Source organism: Mercenaria mercenaria, unplaced genomic scaffold (genome assembly GCF_021730395.1).
Source record: "Mercenaria mercenaria strain notata unplaced genomic scaffold, MADL_Memer_1 contig_940, whole genome shotgun sequence".
In the NCBI taxonomy this organism is placed as follows: domain Eukaryota; kingdom Metazoa; phylum Mollusca; class Bivalvia; order Venerida; family Veneridae; genus Mercenaria; species Mercenaria mercenaria.
The window spans coordinates 1-20091 of record NW_026463858.1 but is presented as its reverse complement, the minus strand read 5'-3'; the positions used below and the strand labels follow the sequence as shown (position 1 = coordinate 20091).

The following is a 20091-nucleotide window of genomic DNA, read 5'->3' as shown; positions in this document are numbered from 1 at the left end:
CCCGCCCCCCTTTAATTCATTATTATTTACTACAGGCTTCGAGTATGAACCCGACATATGTTAAAATGACTGTGCACAATGAAGAAACATGAAATGGTAGTCTATATATCGATAAAAATGCATTTTGTCCACTGTCGGATCCTGAAAAGTCTTGAAAATATCGTTTTTCTTAAATTCCACCAGCTCGTACGTATGCATTTTTATTTTGGTGTACCACCGACTCGGACGTAAGACAGCACCTTCGCCGACGGCCGGGTTTTGCCGGGCTATGTGATTTTTAAACTGCATATAACGGTGAGCGATCTGTTAACGTGGGTATATCGTACATGTATAACTAAATTACAGGACATTTTAACAGTAATTTATCCATTTAAAGCGAGAAAACTATGGTATGGTATCCAAATACGTGTTTTTTAGTGAATATTTCATGAATGTTAGAAAAAAATACAAATGACATGAAAATTTCAATACATCACCATCAAAGCGCGTCCATTGTAGGTCATCCTCGGCCAATTCTTAATAACAAAGCTTTAAAAATGAAAAAAATTGCGAAGGAAAATATTACCTTGACTGGTGAAAACAACCGCAAAAAGCAACCTGCTCGCACGTAGTTATACCACCGGTCAACGCTTACGTTGAGACTCGGTGAATCTGGATGTTGGTCATGTCAAGCAGATGACCTGTATTGATTTTGAGTTCCAAAGGTCAAAGGTCATTTAAACCTTTTACGGACGATAACTTGAGAATGGTTTAGCGGAGGATCTTGAAACTTCATAGGGAGGTTGATCATGACTAGCAGATGACCTCTGTTGATTTTGTGGTCAGTAGGTCAAAGGTCAAGCAAGTTCGGCTTTGACATTGGCTTAGTTCTGTGACAAGGCCATATTGTGGGGGTATAATTCGTCACTCCTGTGACAACTCTAGTTGATATTTGTAATAATTTTTTCTTAAATAATTAATTAGTTTTAAAAAATAAAATCCAGATATGCATTTTAAGGTTATTGTAAAGCGCAAAAGAATATTTTTATACTTTTTGTGCTATTAAGTGTATTTGTATTTGTCATGTGCAACACTTACACCCAAAGCTGAAAGGTCAAGATCACACTGGAGGTTGAAGATTAACAAGGTCCGTTTTGTGTTTTCTTCCATCAGGCCATCAATATTTCAATTTTACTTGGAATGAAGATACAATGTGCCATGTGCAATCACAGTCCCTTAGCTTTAAGGTCAAAGTCACACTTAGAAGACAAAAAATATAGTTATTTATATTGCACCCCCCCCCCCCCCCACCCCCCACAATTTTATTTTTATTGCTATTTCTTAGTCTAGGCTGTCAGATTTATTTTGAAATGTGTTTTTTTTTCTTCTGCAGAGTGACATACCGGAGATGGCAGAAACCGAAACTAGTTTTGAGTTGCCGAAGGGCCAACTTCATGTAGGGGCTATGAAAGAATGCATATTCAACATTAATTATTACTCATGCGCATGTGCAGAATATGGCACAGAATCAATATCGAAACGATCAGAAGCTGATTTTACTGCAAAAAATTGCCATCCTAAAAAGTCAAGTGCTGGTATAAAAAGCAAATTAAAAATCCTTGTGAAAAAGTTTACGATTGGTAAGAATACGAGGAAGTATTTTTGTGGACTCCACTCCAGAACAGACAGTTTTAAAGAACCAGTACAAGAATCATTAATAGAAGAGTTGGATACTACTGATCCCTCTTTACATTTTGTGAATGACATACCTCTTGATAAGCATAGACATTCTAGACATATTGATCCAGAAACTGGTAATGAATATAAAAATGAGTCATCATTTGGGATTGCTAACCAAAGACCATATCCTTCTGGTTCAACTTGTCCCACTGCTGTGCATTCATCTACCTTACAAGATACACACTTGAATAAGGCCACAAATACATGTGCAAAAATAAAGTCAAAGAAAGAAAATGCTCAAAGATATAAAGATTGTTCAAATTCAAATGTGAAAACATGTGTTAGATCAGAGAATGAGAGTGATATGTTTAAGAATCAAGAAGATGTCCTACAAGTACAGCAGTTAGCTAAAAAGAGAGGAGCTCATAGTCATGATCCAAGAGATTCACAAAGGGTCAGTCATTTAAATCCTAATGGAAAAGCATTAGTGAAACAAGATCATACCAAAACAGAGAATAGAAAACTGCTGACAATAGAAAATAAAGATAATGATACTTCAAACAATAATGAATCCAAGTATTGTGCTGTGGTCACAGAAAATAATTGTGATGGATTCATATGTGGAAAACAAGAAAGAAAATTTGGAATTGAAGGTAGGAAAGATATTAAAGGGAAAGAGTGTTCAGGACTTTGCAAGTCTACATCTATATTTACGAATGCTTGCGATGAAGAAACAGACTTAAAATCTGTCTTAAATATAGAGACTGAAGGTCAAGAAGAAATGACTATTCTTAAGTTACCGCAGCCTTCATATAATAGAGATGAGACTGAAGCTAAAGGGTTTGGACAGCAGCTCAAAAAGTTGGCAGATTCAGAAGGTGAAAGCAGTTCTAAGTCAACAGTTCCAACAGGATATCCTTGGAACACCATCTCATCGGGCACTGTCTGGCAGTTAACAGAAGATTTTATTACTTCAGATGTAAGTAAAAAAGAATCTAATCCAGATTGTTTTGACAAGTTTCATCAGAAGCCTGGGGCAGAGTTAACTGAAGTAAAAACTGACAAGTCATATGTGGCAGATTCATTAAATGAAGTTGAAAACTGTAATAACTCAGATTCAAGTCCAAAGTATGAAAACAGACAAGAAGTCAAAGGGGAAGGTGAAAACGATCAGTCACGTGAAGCTGCCATGGAAATATGTGAAAATGGACTTAATGAATGGACAGAATTACAAAATTCCAGAGAAGTTCACAATTTTTGTAGGCAGGAAGCAGTTGAAAATGAAGAAGAAAGTTATGTTGAAATAAATCAAAACGGTGAGGAAGAGGGGGCTGGTAATGAAATAATCAAACATGATCATTTCAAAAGCCTGGCAAACAGCACGATTCGAGATAAACAAATACCAGTGACACTACATAGTATGAAACTTACAAAGAAGCATAGAAGTGACCGATTTAAAGATTTTGCTGACTTTGAGAAAAATGCAAATTTAAATCAAGCAAGAAGCAGGAAAAGAATCTTACCATTTTTAAGTGAACAACTCATTCAAACTGGTAACAAAAGAAGGCGACTGCTGAAAGAAAGTTCAGATTCAGGTATTGATCTGGATGTTCTTGATGTGTCAGATCATTTACATTTCATTTTATCATCTGCAGACACTGGTGATAAGAATTGTTCTTTAGTGCAGAAGGACAGTGAAGGATGTGCAGTTTTTCATGCACATACGGAGAGTTGTGGAAAAAAGAAAATTGTTGATGCTGGTAAAAGTCTAGCTGATAGTAGCATTCTGGTAGTACATTCTAACGAAGACGAAAAAATTACAGATTCCTATATCTTGTATGAAACAAACTTAAGAAAAACACGAAGTTTAGAAATCTTACCAGACTACTGCAAACATGATGTTACATGTAATTTACAGTTTAATAATGATATTTCTCAAAGGAGATTTTATTCATTCGCTATATGTTATGCTGAAAATGAAGTTAGGACAAATTCACAAACGGAGCTATCAGGACGTATGTGTGCTAAAGTATCATCAGAGGTGTATGTTGAAAAAAGTTGGAATAATAAGTATGGGATTTTAAGATACGTTCCTGAAAAGGACCCAGGAAAAAAATCTCAGACAGAGTCACAGTCTACTACTGATGACTACAATATGCCTGTTTCTAAAACTGTACCTTTAGATGAAGGTCTTCCTAACTTTATGGAGCAACTAGGTGATGCTGACATTACTGAGGAGAGCTATTACTTTAGCAAGAGTGTTTATCCAGAAATAACTGTGCAAACTGGCGAGAGAAGAATTTGTAAGAAGAAAAGTAGTAAAAGAGAAGGGAAGATAACACCACGTATGCAAAAGAAAAGGAAACACTATAAACATGCTCCAAAGCCTGAAATTCGGTCACTGGAACCGGCCAATTTTGTATGTTCCTTAAGGTCAAAAAAGAAATGTTTTTTACAAAAAAGTACAAGGGCAAAGTTGAGGCATTCATGTACAGGTGAAAGTTACAAGGATAAAGAATTGAAGTCCAGACAAGAATTGTCTCAAATTACAGTAGACTCCGGACTTGGCTCTTCAACCATATCTAACAAATCTTTTACAAAAAAGCTTAGAAAATGTCTGACATATTATATTACAAACGAAGGAAGAAGAGTTGCAAAATCTGTTGCTCGAGAAATACACTTAGACCACCATTCTCAATTTGTGTATGGATTAGCGAGATACTTTGATAGACTAAACAATGGTCCACCTCCAACAACTCGAGAGCGTATGCAGTATGAATGGCTCAGACTGGCCACATTTTGTAATTACACTGGTAATGGAAATGCTATAGCTCTTGCTAGAGATGGATTTTACCATGACAATACAGAAGGACACACAACCACAAGATGTTACCTTTGTGATGCCCGTCACTCTAATTGGGAAATGTTTGATGATGTTAATGCTGAACACCGACGGCAGTCTCCAAATTGTCCATTTCATGAAAACAGAGGCCAAGAGTCTGTGAACATATCAATAACTTCTGGGGACAATGAAGGTGGGGCATCAGTACAGGCAAGGACTTCAGCTCCTACTGTTACTTCAGTGAATACCACAGTTACTAGCTCCAGTGCTGCAGCTGCCAGTGAGGCCATGAGCAGTTTGCAGATTGGTCAGGCTTCAAGTAGTGTAAGTATATGTATTGTCAAATGATAGCAAGGCCCAAAATCTTTGGCAGACAGATAAAGCAAAAATATGTTAAAGAACTTTAAGTCTTCCTTTAATCATGCTGGAAATTAGAATATCTGCAAAATGATTGATGAAATGGCTAAACTGAGCCTAGGACTGAAGATATATCACTCTGCATATGATCACTTAATAAAGCCTTGTTGGGAAGCTGCCATTAGTTCCACCTATAGACTTTCTCAAGATTTCATGAAATTAAAATACATTCTTTGCATTTTTTGATTTTAGTCAATTAAAGTTAATTGAAAATATCTATTCATAGATTGTTAAAAAACTATTTTGAAATTTATACGGTATTTAAAAGGGAGGAGAAAGTATATCCCAGCAACCAACAGAAGATCCAGAAAGTAGAGATCGTTCCTTGTTGGCATTGTCTCAGCCCCGTACACAACGAGCTCTGGGACGGACAGGGCACTCCTATTCTACTATCATAGCTCCAAGAAGAAATAACGTAGCTACAGGTGCAAGAAGTAATGGTATGTTTTTATATATTTTAGCAAAATTTTACTTGCTTGACATTATCTGCACTTGAATTATTTGTTTCTTATGTGCATCTAGTTTTACTGTTAGCTTTTTGGGAAAAAGTTTGATAAACTAAAACAGAGATTTCATTTGCAAAATAAAACAACACCGAAATCAGCAAGTTAAAACCACCGAGTGTATATAAAGCAAAGGTTGTTCACAACTTCACAAAGGTCAAGCATTTGAGACTCGCATGATTTTGATATATGGTTGGTACAAATCACTAAAGATATCATTGAATAGTTGAATGGTCCATGTATTTAGACTTTGATATATATAATAATGACCAGCAAGTGATAGCTGACAGTTGATAGCTGATTTATAATTAAGATAAACATTTGGTTCACATAACCTAAATACAAAGGTATGTTTGCAGTGGGTTTTTTTTCCCATTTGGGAAAAGGTCCGGTACGGGATAAATTGGGGAAAATAGCGGAGTTTTTACTCAGATTTGGAATTTTTATAGTTAATTAATAACATCATTTAGAATGCTTCTTTCTTTTATTCCATGTAAATATCATCAAACAAACTGTTTGAATGGTTAAATCATGGTGAATGTCAATGTAACTAAGTTTTCCTTCTGCAATCATCGAAATGCAAACTTAATTTGGTCATTTGGGCAATTTTTGGATGATAATTGGGAAAAAAGATTGCATTTTTCAATTGGGAAAAGGTCCTTTTAGGGGTACTGGTTTGAATCAAATTTTTAGCTTGACTGAAATTTTTCAAATAGAAGAGCTTATGTTATGGTATTGTGTTTGGCATCTAGGGGCAAGTTACATAACTCTACCATTTATTAAGTTATGCCCCTGTTTAAATGGGAACTTTGGTTAACATGTAAGCCTGTTTCTCTGGAATTACTTGATCAGATGTTTTCACATTCTCCACACTTCATATGACAAGTTTAATAACTCTGGCTTACGTTTTGTCAAAACTATGCTAATCTGGGTTAAAAACTGTTGTAGACAGCAGTTAATTTGCTATTGTAAATCTGTTGTTCTTTACTTTTACTTTTACAAGTAAGTAAACATGTAAAAATGAATTGTTGCAGAGGCTAGTTATGACTTTAGAAATTTTGCATGCAAAATTGATGGAATAGCCAGTCTTTTTAGCTCACCTTTGGTCAAGGTGAGTTATTATGATAGCTATATGTCTGTTGGTGGGCATCATGCATGGTGCATCATTAACAATCTTACTTTTTATTCTGGAGGTCACAGTTTTGCTACTTGGTCAGAATATTTGTCTTTATGAAATCTTCTATAATTCCAGACCTGGTCATCTTGGGTTATAATCCAGGTCACTATAGGTTAAATCATGGACCCTATTTACAATAGAGGACATATTTTCTACCTTATCTTTATAATGCCTGGTTAGAATGTTTACCTTTTTGAAATCTAGGGGACAATCTAAACTTACTCATCATGGGTCAAAAACTAGGTCACAAGGTCAAATTATAGAAAAACCTTGTTAATTCTCTAAAGGCTATACTTTTTACCTGATCTATATAAAACTTGTCAGAATTTTTGTCATTAAGAAAATGAAGTCCAGTTCTAAACTTGCTGATATAGGATGAAGACTAGTTCTCTAGGTCATCTCTTTAGAAAACCATGTTAACACTGCAGAGGCCTATTATTCTACAAGAACTATAAGAAACCTGGTCAAATGTTTGTCTTTAAAGAATCTAGGCCAAATTCAAAAGTGACTCATCTTGTTTCATAAACTACGTGACTAGGTCATGCCAAAGAAAAACCTTGTTGAACTCTAGAGGATATAGTTTCAAACTGATTTATATTAAACCAGGTCAGAATGTTTATCTTGATGAAATCTGGACAAAGTTTGAAACTGGGTCATTAAGGTCCCACAATTAGACCACTAGAATTAATTATCGAAAACCCAGTTAACACTCCAGACGCCATATTTTATGGAATACAGACAAAATCATGCCCCCGCCAGACGCACGTACGCATGCAGGCACACACACCCTGCTCAAGTTAAACAACAAAATGAAAGGGAGGATTTTGTCTGCCTTTGTCAAATTGAGCAGAGCGGATTTTGTCCTTCAATCATACTTTATACCTGATCTGTATGAAACTTGGTAAGAAAGATGATCTTTAAGGGAAAGGCAACATTGTTTTAATGTTATTTCTGTCTAATATGACTTCTTATTTCATTAAAGGAGAGGATAGAAGTTTCAAAATCAGATTAAAGTTGAGAAAGTAATGAACATTGCAGTTTTTCACATCAGATCTGAAAAAGACAGATAATACCAGGATAGTAGATTATCCCTTCTTTGAACCAGGATATCTTTGGATATCCAAAGACAAGGGTATCTTGGGAAATCCCAGGATAAGGGTATTTCAGGAGATCACAGGACCAGGATTTCTCAAGAAATCTCAGGTCCTGGATGTCTCAAGATATGTCAGGACCAGGATATTTCAGGAGATCCAGGACAAAGATATCTCAAGAAGTCCCAGGTCCTGGATATTTCAAGACATCCTAGGACCAGGATATCTAAAGAAATCCTAGGTCCAGGATATATCAGATCCCAGGACCAGGAAATCTCAGGAAATCCCTTGACCAGGATATCTTAAGAAATCCCAGGACCAGGGTATCTCAGGAAATCCCAGGACAAAGATATCTCAGGAAGTCCAAGGTCCTGGATTATAATCTCAAGACATCACAGGACCAGGGTATCTAAAGAAATCCTAGGTCCATGATATATCAGGAGTTCCATGGACCAGGATATCTTAGGAGATCACAGGACCAGGATATTTGAGGAAATCCCAGGTCCAGGATATATCAAGATATTCAGGGATCAGGATATCCCAGGACCAGGATATTGGAGGAAATACCAGGTCATGATATATCAAGATATCCCTGGATCAGGCTGCAAATTGAGCCTCACTCGGTGCATTGAATTCTTCATGTGAGGAAGCCCTCCAGCAGGCTTACAGAAGATTGATGGTTCTACCCAGGTGCCTGCCATTGATAAAATAATGCAAGGAGGCCACCAAAGTTCTTCCTCCAAGTTGCCATATGACCTAAATTTTGTTGGTGCAATGTTAAACCCAACAAAAATAAAACTTTTTATTAGCTCGCCTGAGCACCAAGTGCTCAAAGGTGAGCTTTTGTGATCGCCCTGTGTCTGTTGTCAACAATTTGATTGTTAACACTTTAGAGGTCACAATTTTGGCCCAATCTTAATGAAACTTTGTCAGAATGTTACCCTCAATAAAATCTTGGACGAGTTCGATATTGGGTCATCTGGGGTCAAAAACTAGGTCACCAGGTCAAATCAAAGGAAAAGCTTGTTAACACTCTAGAGGTCACAATTTTGGCCCAATCTTAATGAATCTTGTTCAGAATGTTAATCTTGATGGTCTCAAGCTCCGTTTTGAATCTGTGTCATGTAGGATCAAAAACTAGGCCACCAGGTTAAATTAAAGTAAAAGCAAGTTAACACTGTATAGGCCACATTTATGACCGTATCTTAATGGAACCTAGTCAGAATGTTGATCTTGGTGATCTATAGGTCAAGTTCAAATCTGGGTCAGGTGGGGTCAAAAACTAGGTCACTAGGTCAGATCAAAGGAAAAGCTTGTTAACACTTTAGAGGTCACATTTATGACTGTATCTTCATGAAACTTAGTCAGAATGTTAATTTTGATGATCTTTAGGTCAAGTTCGAATCTGGGTCATGTGGGGTCAAAAACTAAGTCACCGGGTCAAATCAAAGGAAAAGCTAGTTTACACTTTAGAGACCACATTTATGACCATATCTTAATGAAACTTGGTCAGAATGTTATTCTTGATGATCTTTAGGTCAATAGGTCAGGTGAGCGATACAGGGCCTTCATGGCCCTCTTGTTATTTCTGTACTTATTCATCTTTAATATCCTGATTCTGATCTTGATGTCTTTCAGTTATGTTCAGAACAGATCCAGGTCTTAAAACTGTTACTGAAGCAGTTCTGGTAGTCATTTTAATGATCAGTATTACACAAAGGTTACAACTTAATGAAGACTTCATGATAAATGGCCTTGCAATATTACTGAGCCTCTTAATAGACTATTCAGACTTTGTGTCCCAATTACTGTACAAATTATTTAATTTTAGCACACTGCAACATCTTTAGATGTACATGTTTTGTAAATTGCATGATGTGCAAAGGTCAGTTCCTTACAGGAAGAGTCAACAGACACAGGTTTGCCAAGAGAACTTTTGATTATCAAAAGTGATTTTATAGTTTTAACACTAAAACAATCTCAAAATTGAATATGCCAAATGGATTCGATTAAAACTTAAAGCAGTTATTCCATATCATCGCACAAGGTTCATATCTATGACACACATTTTTCATGAAGTTTGCCCCCTTCTTACTTTCTATTTTATTTTTATGCATCTTCACTATATTTCTGTTATTAAAGAAGGGTTTTGATTCAAAATTAAAGTAATTAACTTCATCACCCACATCATGTGACACTTAGGGCCAATGCTCTTGCACCATTTTTAATCCCCCGCCACAAATGGTGGGGGGTTATAGGAATGGTCTCCGTCCGTCCTTCCGTCTGTCCGTAACACTTTCGTGTCCGCTCCATATCTCCTAAACCCCTTGAAGGATTTTCATGAAACTTGGGTCAAATGATCACCTCATCAAGACGATGTGCAGAACCCATTAGTCAGCCTTGTCGGCTCAAGGTCAAGGTCACAGCTGAAGGTCAAAGGTTTGAGCCTTCCATTTTGTGTCCCCTCTGTATCTCCTAAACCCCTTGAAGGAATTTTATAAAACTTGGGTCAAATGATCACCTTATCAAGACAATATGCAGAACCCATAAGTCAGCCATGTCGTTTCAAGGTCAAGGTCACAACTGAAGGTCAAAGGTTTGAGCCTTCCATTTTGTGTCCGCTCTGTGTCTCCTAAACCCCTTGAAGGATAATCATGAAACTTGGGTCAAATGATCACCTCATCAAGACGATGTGCAGAACCCATGAGTCAGCCATGCTGGCTCAAGGTCAAGGTCACAACTGAAGGTCAAAGGTTTTAGCCTTCCATTTTGTGTCCGCTCTGTATCTCCTAAACCCCTTGAAGGAATTTTATAAAACTTGGGTCAAATGATCACCTCATCAAGACAATGTGCAGAGTTCATAAGTCAGCCATGCCTGCTCAAGGTCAAGGTCACAACTTAGGGTGAAAGGTTTGAGCCTTCCATTTTGTGTCCGCTCTGTATCTCCTAAACCCCTTGAAGGATAATCATGAAACTTGGGTCAAATGATCACCTCATTAAGACGATATGCAGAACCCATGAGTCAGCCATGTCGGTTCAAGGTCAAGGTCACAACTCAAGGTCAAAGGTTTTAGCCTTCCATTTTGTGTCCGCTCTGTATCTCCTAAACCCCTTGAAGGAATTTTATAAAACTTGGGTCAAATGATCACCTCATCAAAATGATATGCAGAACTTATCATCAAGACATTTTGCAGAGTTCATGAGTCAGCCATGTTAGTTCAAGGTCAAGGTCACAGCTAAAGGTCAAAGGTTTACCCTTTCACTACCCATAGCAGTGGCGGGGGATTTAGCTGTCTTTCAGACTGCCTTGTTTCATGAATTATTCAATTCCAGGTTAATTTTGATGCACTTTAACTATATATCTGTTTCAAACTTACAATGAGTGTTCATCATCAGCACTCACATTATATCACACAAGGTCCATAACTCTGGCACCAATATTGTTTTAATTATGCTCCCTTTTAACATGTTAAAGTTATGATGCCCTTTTTCTGTATCTCAGTTATTACTAAATGGATTTATTTTTAATGTTTCACATAATTAGCAACATAATAAATTATGACACATGGTGCATTTCTCTTGCAGAAATATTCTATAAATTATGCCCCTTCTACACTTAGTTAATGTTTTGATACACTTTCACCTTATCTCAATCAAAACTAATTACATTTTACTCAGACTTAAACTATTTTCCAATTTGTAGTCATGCACATTTGGGTCATTAAAAACTCCTGTGATAGCTCAAGCTACCTCAGATTATACTATTAATGTCCTATTTCACTATCCAGCACTGAAATAGTCGAGCACACTGTCTTCTGTGACAGCTCTTGTTGATATTCCTGTCTGCCTTAGTCCCGACTTTTTCTGGCAGTGCACTGACTCTTGAACATTAGGAGGAAGTTCACAGATTTCCCAGGATTTCCTGACCACCAGGATTTATTTCTGCTTGGGAAAGTTTTTTATGAAATTCATATCGACCGTTTCTTTCGTTACAGTTGGAATTGATCCTTTAGGAAGTGGTTCTACAACATCCAGTACAAGCAGTCAGATTCCAGGGATCCGCCCCTCTTCAATTCTGGGAGGGCCTGTAGGGGCGGGCGCTTTTGCCGGTAAATCTCCATAATTATTATACTCTAAAGATTTTAACACACATGTACATACAAAGTTGTTAGCTTGACTTTTCGAAGATTAAGTAGAGCTGTTGCACTCGCCCATTCATCTCAGACCGTCTCTAGTTGTGAATTTTTTGTGAAAGCTGGTATCTAAATAGTAACCACTTTTGGGAATGGATTGAAATTTCACACATATGTTGACTGTGATAAAATGACTTACAGTGCGTGTGTTTGATATCATAACAGTATTTTGCATTTACAAAATTATGTCCCAGTTTTTTGGGGAGTGGGGGAGGGGGTAAATTTTGTATGAAAGCTGGTATCTTGATATCCGCAAAGGGAATTGATTGAAACTTCACACAATTGTTCTGACATGCAGTGGGCATTTTTTACAAAGTTTCTCCCCTTTTTTCCACGTGTGGATTTGTTTTGCATGTAAGCTGGTATTTTAGTAACCACTTTTGGAAATAGATTGAAACTTTAACACACTTGTTCACCATTGTGATATAGTATATGTAATGAACAGGTCCCATCAAACTTGTTTTGTTTTATGCCCTTGGGCAAAGCGAAAGAAACTGTCCTTGATCAAACTTGTACAGATATCCCGAAACTCTGCTAACACATTAAATTTCAATTTTAATGCTGTAATCAGACTGATTTTTAAGAAAATTTCTATTCTAAATGCCTTTTTGTTTTTTAAAACCATTAAAAGCATAATATTATTAAGGAATATGATGCAGTATTTTTTCTAAAAGTTTATACAGAAATAATTTTCTAACTTACCATAAATATAGAATAATTTCATTTACTCTGACAACACCATAACTAGAAATGTGTAATGAATGAAATGTCTCCCTAAACATGGATAAACAACACCTGGATGCAATTAATAAGTCCCCTACCCATAACACCGGAGAGGGCTGTAGGAATGCCCTCTGTCCGTCTGCAAAAGAATTCAAGCTAGGTTTATATAACTTGGTATATGAGTAGAGGGCAATATGTAGATTATGCAATGCCCTGTACATGAGTATTTTTATTTAGCATTATAAGTATATGTGCATTTTCTCCAACAATTTAGGGGCCCAGCCCAAAATCTAGGGGCCAAGGGCTATTGGGCCCCTGCTTATTTATATCCCTGGACAATATGTCAACACATGATCTATGATTGTCGGTCAAAGGTCAAGCTCACTATTGAAAGTTTTCTAGCATTAGGGGACTTCTGTATTGTCACTGAAATACTTGGTCGCTTGTTTACAATACCATTACAAGATCATGTTTCAAATTGATTGATTAAAATTCTATATTTTTAAGAAAAAAGTCATGTTATTTTCCTGTAAACAGGACAACTCTTCTATCAAATTCTTTCTTTTGTTGTTAAAGTCCTGTTTGAAAGAATCCCAAGAAGTCCCTGGATAATCCTAGTATTTTTCTAAGAACAGGAAATATTTCTATATGATTGTGTTTTAAAAAAATATTTACTATAATAGGAATCATTTAAAGTTTCCAAGAGAGAAAGCTACAACCTTAAAGTGGAGTTATACTGCACTCAAAACAACAACACTTAACTACTCAAAAGCCTTGCCAATAAAAAAATTAAAGTACTGATTAATTGTATAGTTACTGTTTATCATTCCCCTTGTTTGTATTTTGTCATCAGATTGCTATTAGTGTTCAGTAATATAAATTGTCTGATCCAAAATTCTCAAAGACACTCCTTTGACCACATGTACTTTGTACTTACAATCCTCTTACATTTCACATTTCATTCGATAAAACCACCTTTTAATGGGTTTAGTATATGTAAATAAAGTGATACTGGTTTACCACAATTTAGATAAAGTGCAAATAAATGGAATGTGGGATTGTTCAGTCTGGCAAAAGTACAATGCACAGAAATCTCGATTCCTTTTTATTCACATGAAGGGACATATTATATCGCCTCGGTGTCCATCTGTCTGTATGTCTGTTGGTTAGCAATTTCCCTTCTGCTCTGTAACTCTTGAACCCCTTGAAGGATTTCAAAGAAACCTGACACAAATGTTCACCTCATCGAAACAATGTGCAGAGCGCCTGTTTCGGATGGCTCACTTCAAGGTCAAGGTCACACTTAGGGGTCAAAGGTCATATGACTTTGTTTTGTGTGTATATTGCTCTGCATTTGTGTCGATTGCAGTGCTCTTGTTTTTATTTGGCAGATCGTTTTGTTCACTTACAATGATTTTTTTTAATTACTTCCCTTTTATGTTACTATAGATAGCTTATTTAAGAAACTTTTTTATTATTGGCCGTAGGGAAAAACTGAGACCACTTTTCTGTGGTACAACATGGATGGTACCTCCAATTTTTAGGTGTATTTTGACATATCTGTACCTTGTAAGAATTTTTTTTAATTTTGGTTAAATTCTTCCCTTTGTTGTTCCTGTCCTTTTGACTTAGATTTTTTTCTGAGGACTTAGATTTATTTTTAATTTCTTCCCTTTGTTGTTCCTGTCCTTTGGGCTTCATCAGTCAAAATCAGCTCCTAACCTCCTCTGATGTAATCCTTCAGGCATGAAACTACTGGCCTGATTTGAAAATAATTTTATTTGAAGTAACTTTAAGAAAATTTCAACTATATTTTCTCATAATTCTTTTGATTGATCTTGATTATGATTTTTTGACCTTCTTATCCTTAAGTGCAATGATAACAGGTGAGCGATATAGGGCCATTTTGGCCCTCTTGTTTTTTTTTAAGATTAACTTCCCTTAGTTGTTACTATAAATAACTTATATTGTAACTTTTTTATAATTGACCGTAGGGAAAAACCAAGACCACTTTTCTGTGGTACAACATAGATGCTACTTTCAAATTTTAGGTGTAATTTAAGGTATCTCTACCTGGTAAGGAGTTTTTATGTGGATTTAGAAAAACAATTACTACCACAAAATTAAAATTCCATTTGCAAATACAGGTGCTAGTGTAAAGAAATTTGCTGTGACGGGCGTATATTGTGACATTCTGGCACTCTTGTTTCCAGTGTAAATTTACTTGAAATTGAGAATATCTAAATTTATACATGATAGAAATATTTTGTTTATCTAACTAAAAGAATATCTTTTCAAGGTCTGAATAGAGCTGGTCAAAACACAGATGCACAGCCTTCTGTTATAAGAGCAACTGAAGGTTTACAACGAAGCAATGCTCCATCATCGTCTACCGAAGCAGCTGCTGGGCCACGACAAACTAACCCTGCACCTGGTGCAGGAGGAAGAACAGATCCTACAATAACTGTGGTTGTCGATAACCCTAAACATCCAGACTATGTCAATATAGATTCTAGAGTTAGTTCATACCAAGGATGGCCAGATTACCTGGATCAAACCCCTAGACAAATGTCAGAAGCAGGTTTCTTCTTTGTTGGTAGGTATCATTCATGTTAAAAACTGAAAGTATTACCAAAAAATCGTATTTCTGGCAAGGAAGTGACATGTGAACAGTGCAAAATGAGCAAATTTTATTGACTGCTATGCAGTCAGATAACTCAGCAAATTAAGCTTTGTTCATAGGTCTGTATTGGGAAGTTAAGATCGTTATACTGAATTTTGCTTACATTACTGGGAATCATAGCAGCAAAATGTAAAACAAGAGGTGCAACCATGTGTTAGGAGCTTTTGTTTCAGTAAGCTATATACCTTGGTATAGTTAGGACTTCTGATCTCCGTAACTGTCTTTTATATTACAGGTGTGGCCGATTTTACCCGTTGCTTTTGTTGCGGCGGAGGTCTACGAAACTGGGAACCAGGTAGGTTACATGGGGACTGTTTTAGTTCTCTTGTCTAATATAAGTCGTAGAACAAATGAACAGATCTTAATATTTTTGTCAGTCTGTGTCAGTCATTATACAGGTTATGAAACATTTATAGCAGTGAAAGCAGATATAGATGTTGATAACTGATGTTTTTGGATAACATCTAGTTGGATCCTTGTGTTGGACTGAACTGAAGTCGAAACTATATGACCAGGTCAGGTTTCTTACTACTATAAAATTATTTAATTTCGTGGTCATGAAATTTCGTGGTTTTGGTCAAAATGGTAATTTCATGGGGATAAGAATTTGTGGATTTCACTTTTGAACATAAAATGAATGGGAATTTTACTTGTTCGCTGGGATTAAATTTTGTGGATTGACTCAACCACGAAATTCACGAAAATTAGTCCCCCACGAATATTAAATGATTTCACAGTATTTGCCCTGTTGCAATTCAATAACTCAGAGGAAAAAGCCACTTGATATTTTTCCGTCCTGGTGTATTAAATGCAAACAAGTGGTTTTGAAAATTTTTTCCTCTGAATTCAACTTTTACACAAAGCAGTAGTGAGAAATCATTACTTGTGAAGCACATCTTAATGAGCCATTGTCAAGACTATTACAAAGACTTGGTATCATGTACTTTTTCTTCCTAGTTACTAATTATTTACTAATTATTCTGAGTTATCATATACTTGTGTATTTATTTTAGTCCTTACTTATTTAATCTGAGTTATTGTTAACTTATTCTTCCAAGTTAGGACCACTTCAAATTTATGATAATCAGTGACATTTGAGGCAGTAAACACACTGCATCTGAAGCCCAGTAATATATTATATTTATGAACAGATCAAATGAGTGAAGATATCGATATTGTGCAGAGAATGTTTAATATGGATATTTTTGATGTTTTGTTCTGTAAAGTAATAGCTTTTGTTTCAGTTACTGACTAATTGAATTGAGTCAGTTTCATGAAATATGCATGTGCTGATGTAACTGTAGGAGGTTCATATCCAGGGGTCACACTGGGAATTTTTTTCTCTGAGCCACTGCTTTTTCCGAAGATAAAATTATGAGGCCAACAAGGGCAAAGCGCATAGCATTGACGTTCTTGTACGACTACATTATATGTACCAAAGTACTCATACTACTCAAGAAATTAATGTAGTTATTACATATTTCTTAACCCTTTAAAAAGTTATTTAGAAAATCAATTTGTGTTAATTTCTAAAATTATCATTTTTATAAACATTTGCCATTTAATAAAAAAAATTCTGAAAATCACATTTAAAATAAAGATGTCAAAAAAGAAAAAAAAATTGTTTAAAAAAAAAACAGTGTCTTATTTTGCATTGCCTACAAGTGGGTGGGGTTCGATGCCTTCGCATGTTTTATTCTCGAAAATTACTTCAAAATAAGAGCTCCTTTTGCAACATTTGTCATATTTTTCTTAAATGTAGACTTTTTATTGGCTTTTTATTAAGATTGCACTAAAAAATTTCGTCAGAAATGACAGAAATATCCGAAAATCACGGTCGCGAAAACGGGTGACAAATTCGGAAAACGTAAGTTAGAATTAAATATTTGCTAAAATACCTATGTTTTATCGCTTTTCTATCATCATAGCTATTCAATACTTACAATTTCTGCTTGTCTAAAGCATTTTTATTTGTTTTTGCCCAAACTAACCCTCGGCAATCATAGAAAATTTGTCTAACGGCCGACTGCTCATAAAATCGTATCAAGTGCACAAAATGAAGATTATAATTATCCAGTTTGTTATTCAGTAATCTAATTATCACCAATTAACTGCCTGATCAAATAAAAAAATTGCAAATTGGCTCCCTCCCTTTCAATAACGGATGTTGTGTCTACACAGATTATCGATTTTTCACACCTTTTGGTTCGTAAAACTAGCAATATTCATAGTTCTGCAGGCAGACATAGCTTCGGGCCATTTTCGCCAATTAGAAAATTTCGGAGCCACATTTAATTTTTTGTCGCAAATGGCTCAAGTGGCGATCGACAGCGTGACCCCTGATATCCATGAGAAAGCAGCATATACAAGGGTTGATCCACAAGTAATGTTACTAGAGCCTTACGAATGTGTATAAATAAAAATAATCATGTACAAGTACTTTGATCTATTTGCACTATTTTTGGAAAATATTAGATTTTACAGCTATTCTATTGAGGTATCGCCATGCACAGAAAGCATGGTTAGGATGATTGTTGCCCGTCACTGACGTGTCTGACGTCAGAAATTGATATTTTTGCCACTATAAAGCAGTTTCAAGCCTGAGCACTGCACAATGAACTTTAACCTGCGAGGATTCCACTAAAGTTTTGTTGAAGGACATAGCTTCTCATCATTACAATTTCATTTTATTAAATGTGTTATTTTGGTGTCAATTTGTGATTGTCAGTGTTTGTTGTTGTTTTTAGCTCACATGTCACAAAGTGACAAGGTGAGCTTTTGTGATCACGCAGCGCCCGTCGTCCGTCCGTCCGTGCATCCGTCCGTAAACTTTTGCTTGTGACCACTCTAGAGGTCACATTTTTCATGGGATCTTTATGAAAGTTGGTCTGAATGTTCATCTTGATGATATCTAGGTCAAGTTCGAAACTGAGTCACGTGCGGTCCAAAACTAGGTCAGTAGGTCTCAAAATAGAAAAACCTTGTGACCTCTCTAGAGGCCATACTTTTCAATGGATCTTCATAAAAATTAGTCAAAATGTTCATCTTGTTGATATCTAGGTCAAGTTTGAAACTGGGTCACGTGCCATCAAAAACTAGGTCAGTAGGTCAAATAATAAAAAACCTTGTGACCTCTCTAGAGGCCATATTTTTCATGTGATCTCTATGAAAGTTGGTCTGAATGTTCATCTTGATAATGTCTAGGTCAAGTTTGAAACTGGGTCATGTGCCTTCAAAAACTAGGTCATTAGGTCAAATAATAGAAAAACCTTGTGACCTCTCTAGAGGCCATATTTTTCAATGGATCTTCATGAAAATTGGTCAGAATTTTTATCTTGATGATATCTAGATCAAGTTCAAAACTGGGTCACATGAGCTCAAAAACTAGGTCACTATGTCCAATAATAGAAAAAACGACATCATACTCGGTTCAAAACTGGTCATGTTGGGACAGGTGAGCGATTCAGGACCATCATGGTCCTCTTGTTTTCTGTTTATGAAAGAAACGTTATTTTTGCGTGTGCCAAAATGTTGCAAGAGGTGAACTTTGAAGTTAAAATAAAACAACCTTAGAATACAAAATTTTCCCATGTAATCATACTTGAATTAGGTAACATCTTCATATAATCTCTATAATAATATAAAAATAAATGCGCATTGGACATAGTGACATACTTCTGGATTAACCCTGGTAGATTTTAAGTATTAGGTAAAGAAATGACCAGAAATACTTTCTATGAAAATGCCTTATATCCCAAATAGTTACAGTAATTTATACGCTCAAACTTTATATTTTTCAATGATTTATGTATAATAGGAGATGATCCAATGTTGGAACATACAAGATGGTTTCCACGTTGTGAATATGTCAACAAACTGAAAGGCGAGAGATATGTGGCTGCAGTACAGAGACGTCATCAAGAACATGTAAGTGTTAAAAAAGTTATGCTTTAAACTTTTCCCTGCTATAATTCTAAAATGGACTTGACTGTCATTCAATTTAGGCAGTACCACTTATTATACCCCCACCAAACATGTTTGAGGGGGGTATATAGGAGTCAGTTTTGTCGCGTCCCATCGTGTCCCGTCCTGTCGCGTCCCGAAATCTATTATCTCAGTTATTACCAAATGGATTTGATTCAAACTTAAAATACATGTTCCACCATATCACCCACATCATGTGACACAAGGTGCATAACTCTTGACACCAAGTTTTCATGAATTATGTCCCCTTTTACTTAGAATTTAAGGTTAATTTTGTTGTATTTTCACTATATCTCAGTTATTACTAAATGGATTTGATTCAAACTTAAAATAGATGTTCCACCTCATCACCCACATCATGTGACACAAGGTGCATAACTCTGACACCATTTTTTTATGAATTATGCCCCTTTTTACTTAGAATTTAAGGCTGATTTTGATGTATTTTCACTATATCTCAGTTACTACTGAATGGATTTGATTCAAACTTAAAATAGATGTTCCACCTCATCTTCCAGATCATGTGCCCACATCATGTGACACAAGGTGCATAACTCTGACACCAGGTTTTCATGAATTATGTCCCCTTTTACTAAGAATTTAAGGTTAATTTTGTTGTATTTTCACTATATCTCAGTTATTACTAAATGGATTTGATTCAAACTTAAAATAGTTGTTCCACCTCATCACCCAGATGATGTGACATAAGGTGCTTAACTCTGACCTAAATTTTTTATGAATTATGTCCCCTTTTACTTTAAATTTAAGGTTGATTTTGATGTATTTTCACTATATCTCAATTATTACAAAATGGATTTG

The 20091-nt window shown here is 35.9% G+C and overlaps 1 protein-coding gene across 5 annotated transcripts in view; it reads left to right on the top strand.

The window, feature by feature from the left end:
- Positions 1-19257, top strand: part of LOC128555015 (uncharacterized) — a 40993-nt gene extending 21736 nt beyond the window's left edge. For 4 of the 5 annotated variants that reach the window (XM_053536363.1, XM_053536362.1, XM_053536361.1 and 1 more), the window contains 6 exons: positions 1373-4825; positions 5187-5358; positions 11685-11798; positions 14905-15201; positions 15524-15583; positions 19106-19257. In XM_053536363.1, coding sequence (XP_053392338.1) covers positions 1388-4825; positions 5187-5358; positions 11685-11798; positions 14905-15201; positions 15524-15583; positions 19106-19242 — 4218 coding nt within the window. In that variant the 5' untranslated portion in view covers positions 1373-1387 and the 3' untranslated portion in view covers positions 19243-19257. The remainder of the gene's footprint in view (positions 1-1372; positions 4826-5186; positions 5359-11684; positions 11799-14904; positions 15202-15523; positions 15584-19105) is intronic. The other variant, XM_053536364.1, reaches the window with a different exon arrangement.
- Positions 19258-20091: the final 834 nt, after the last annotated feature.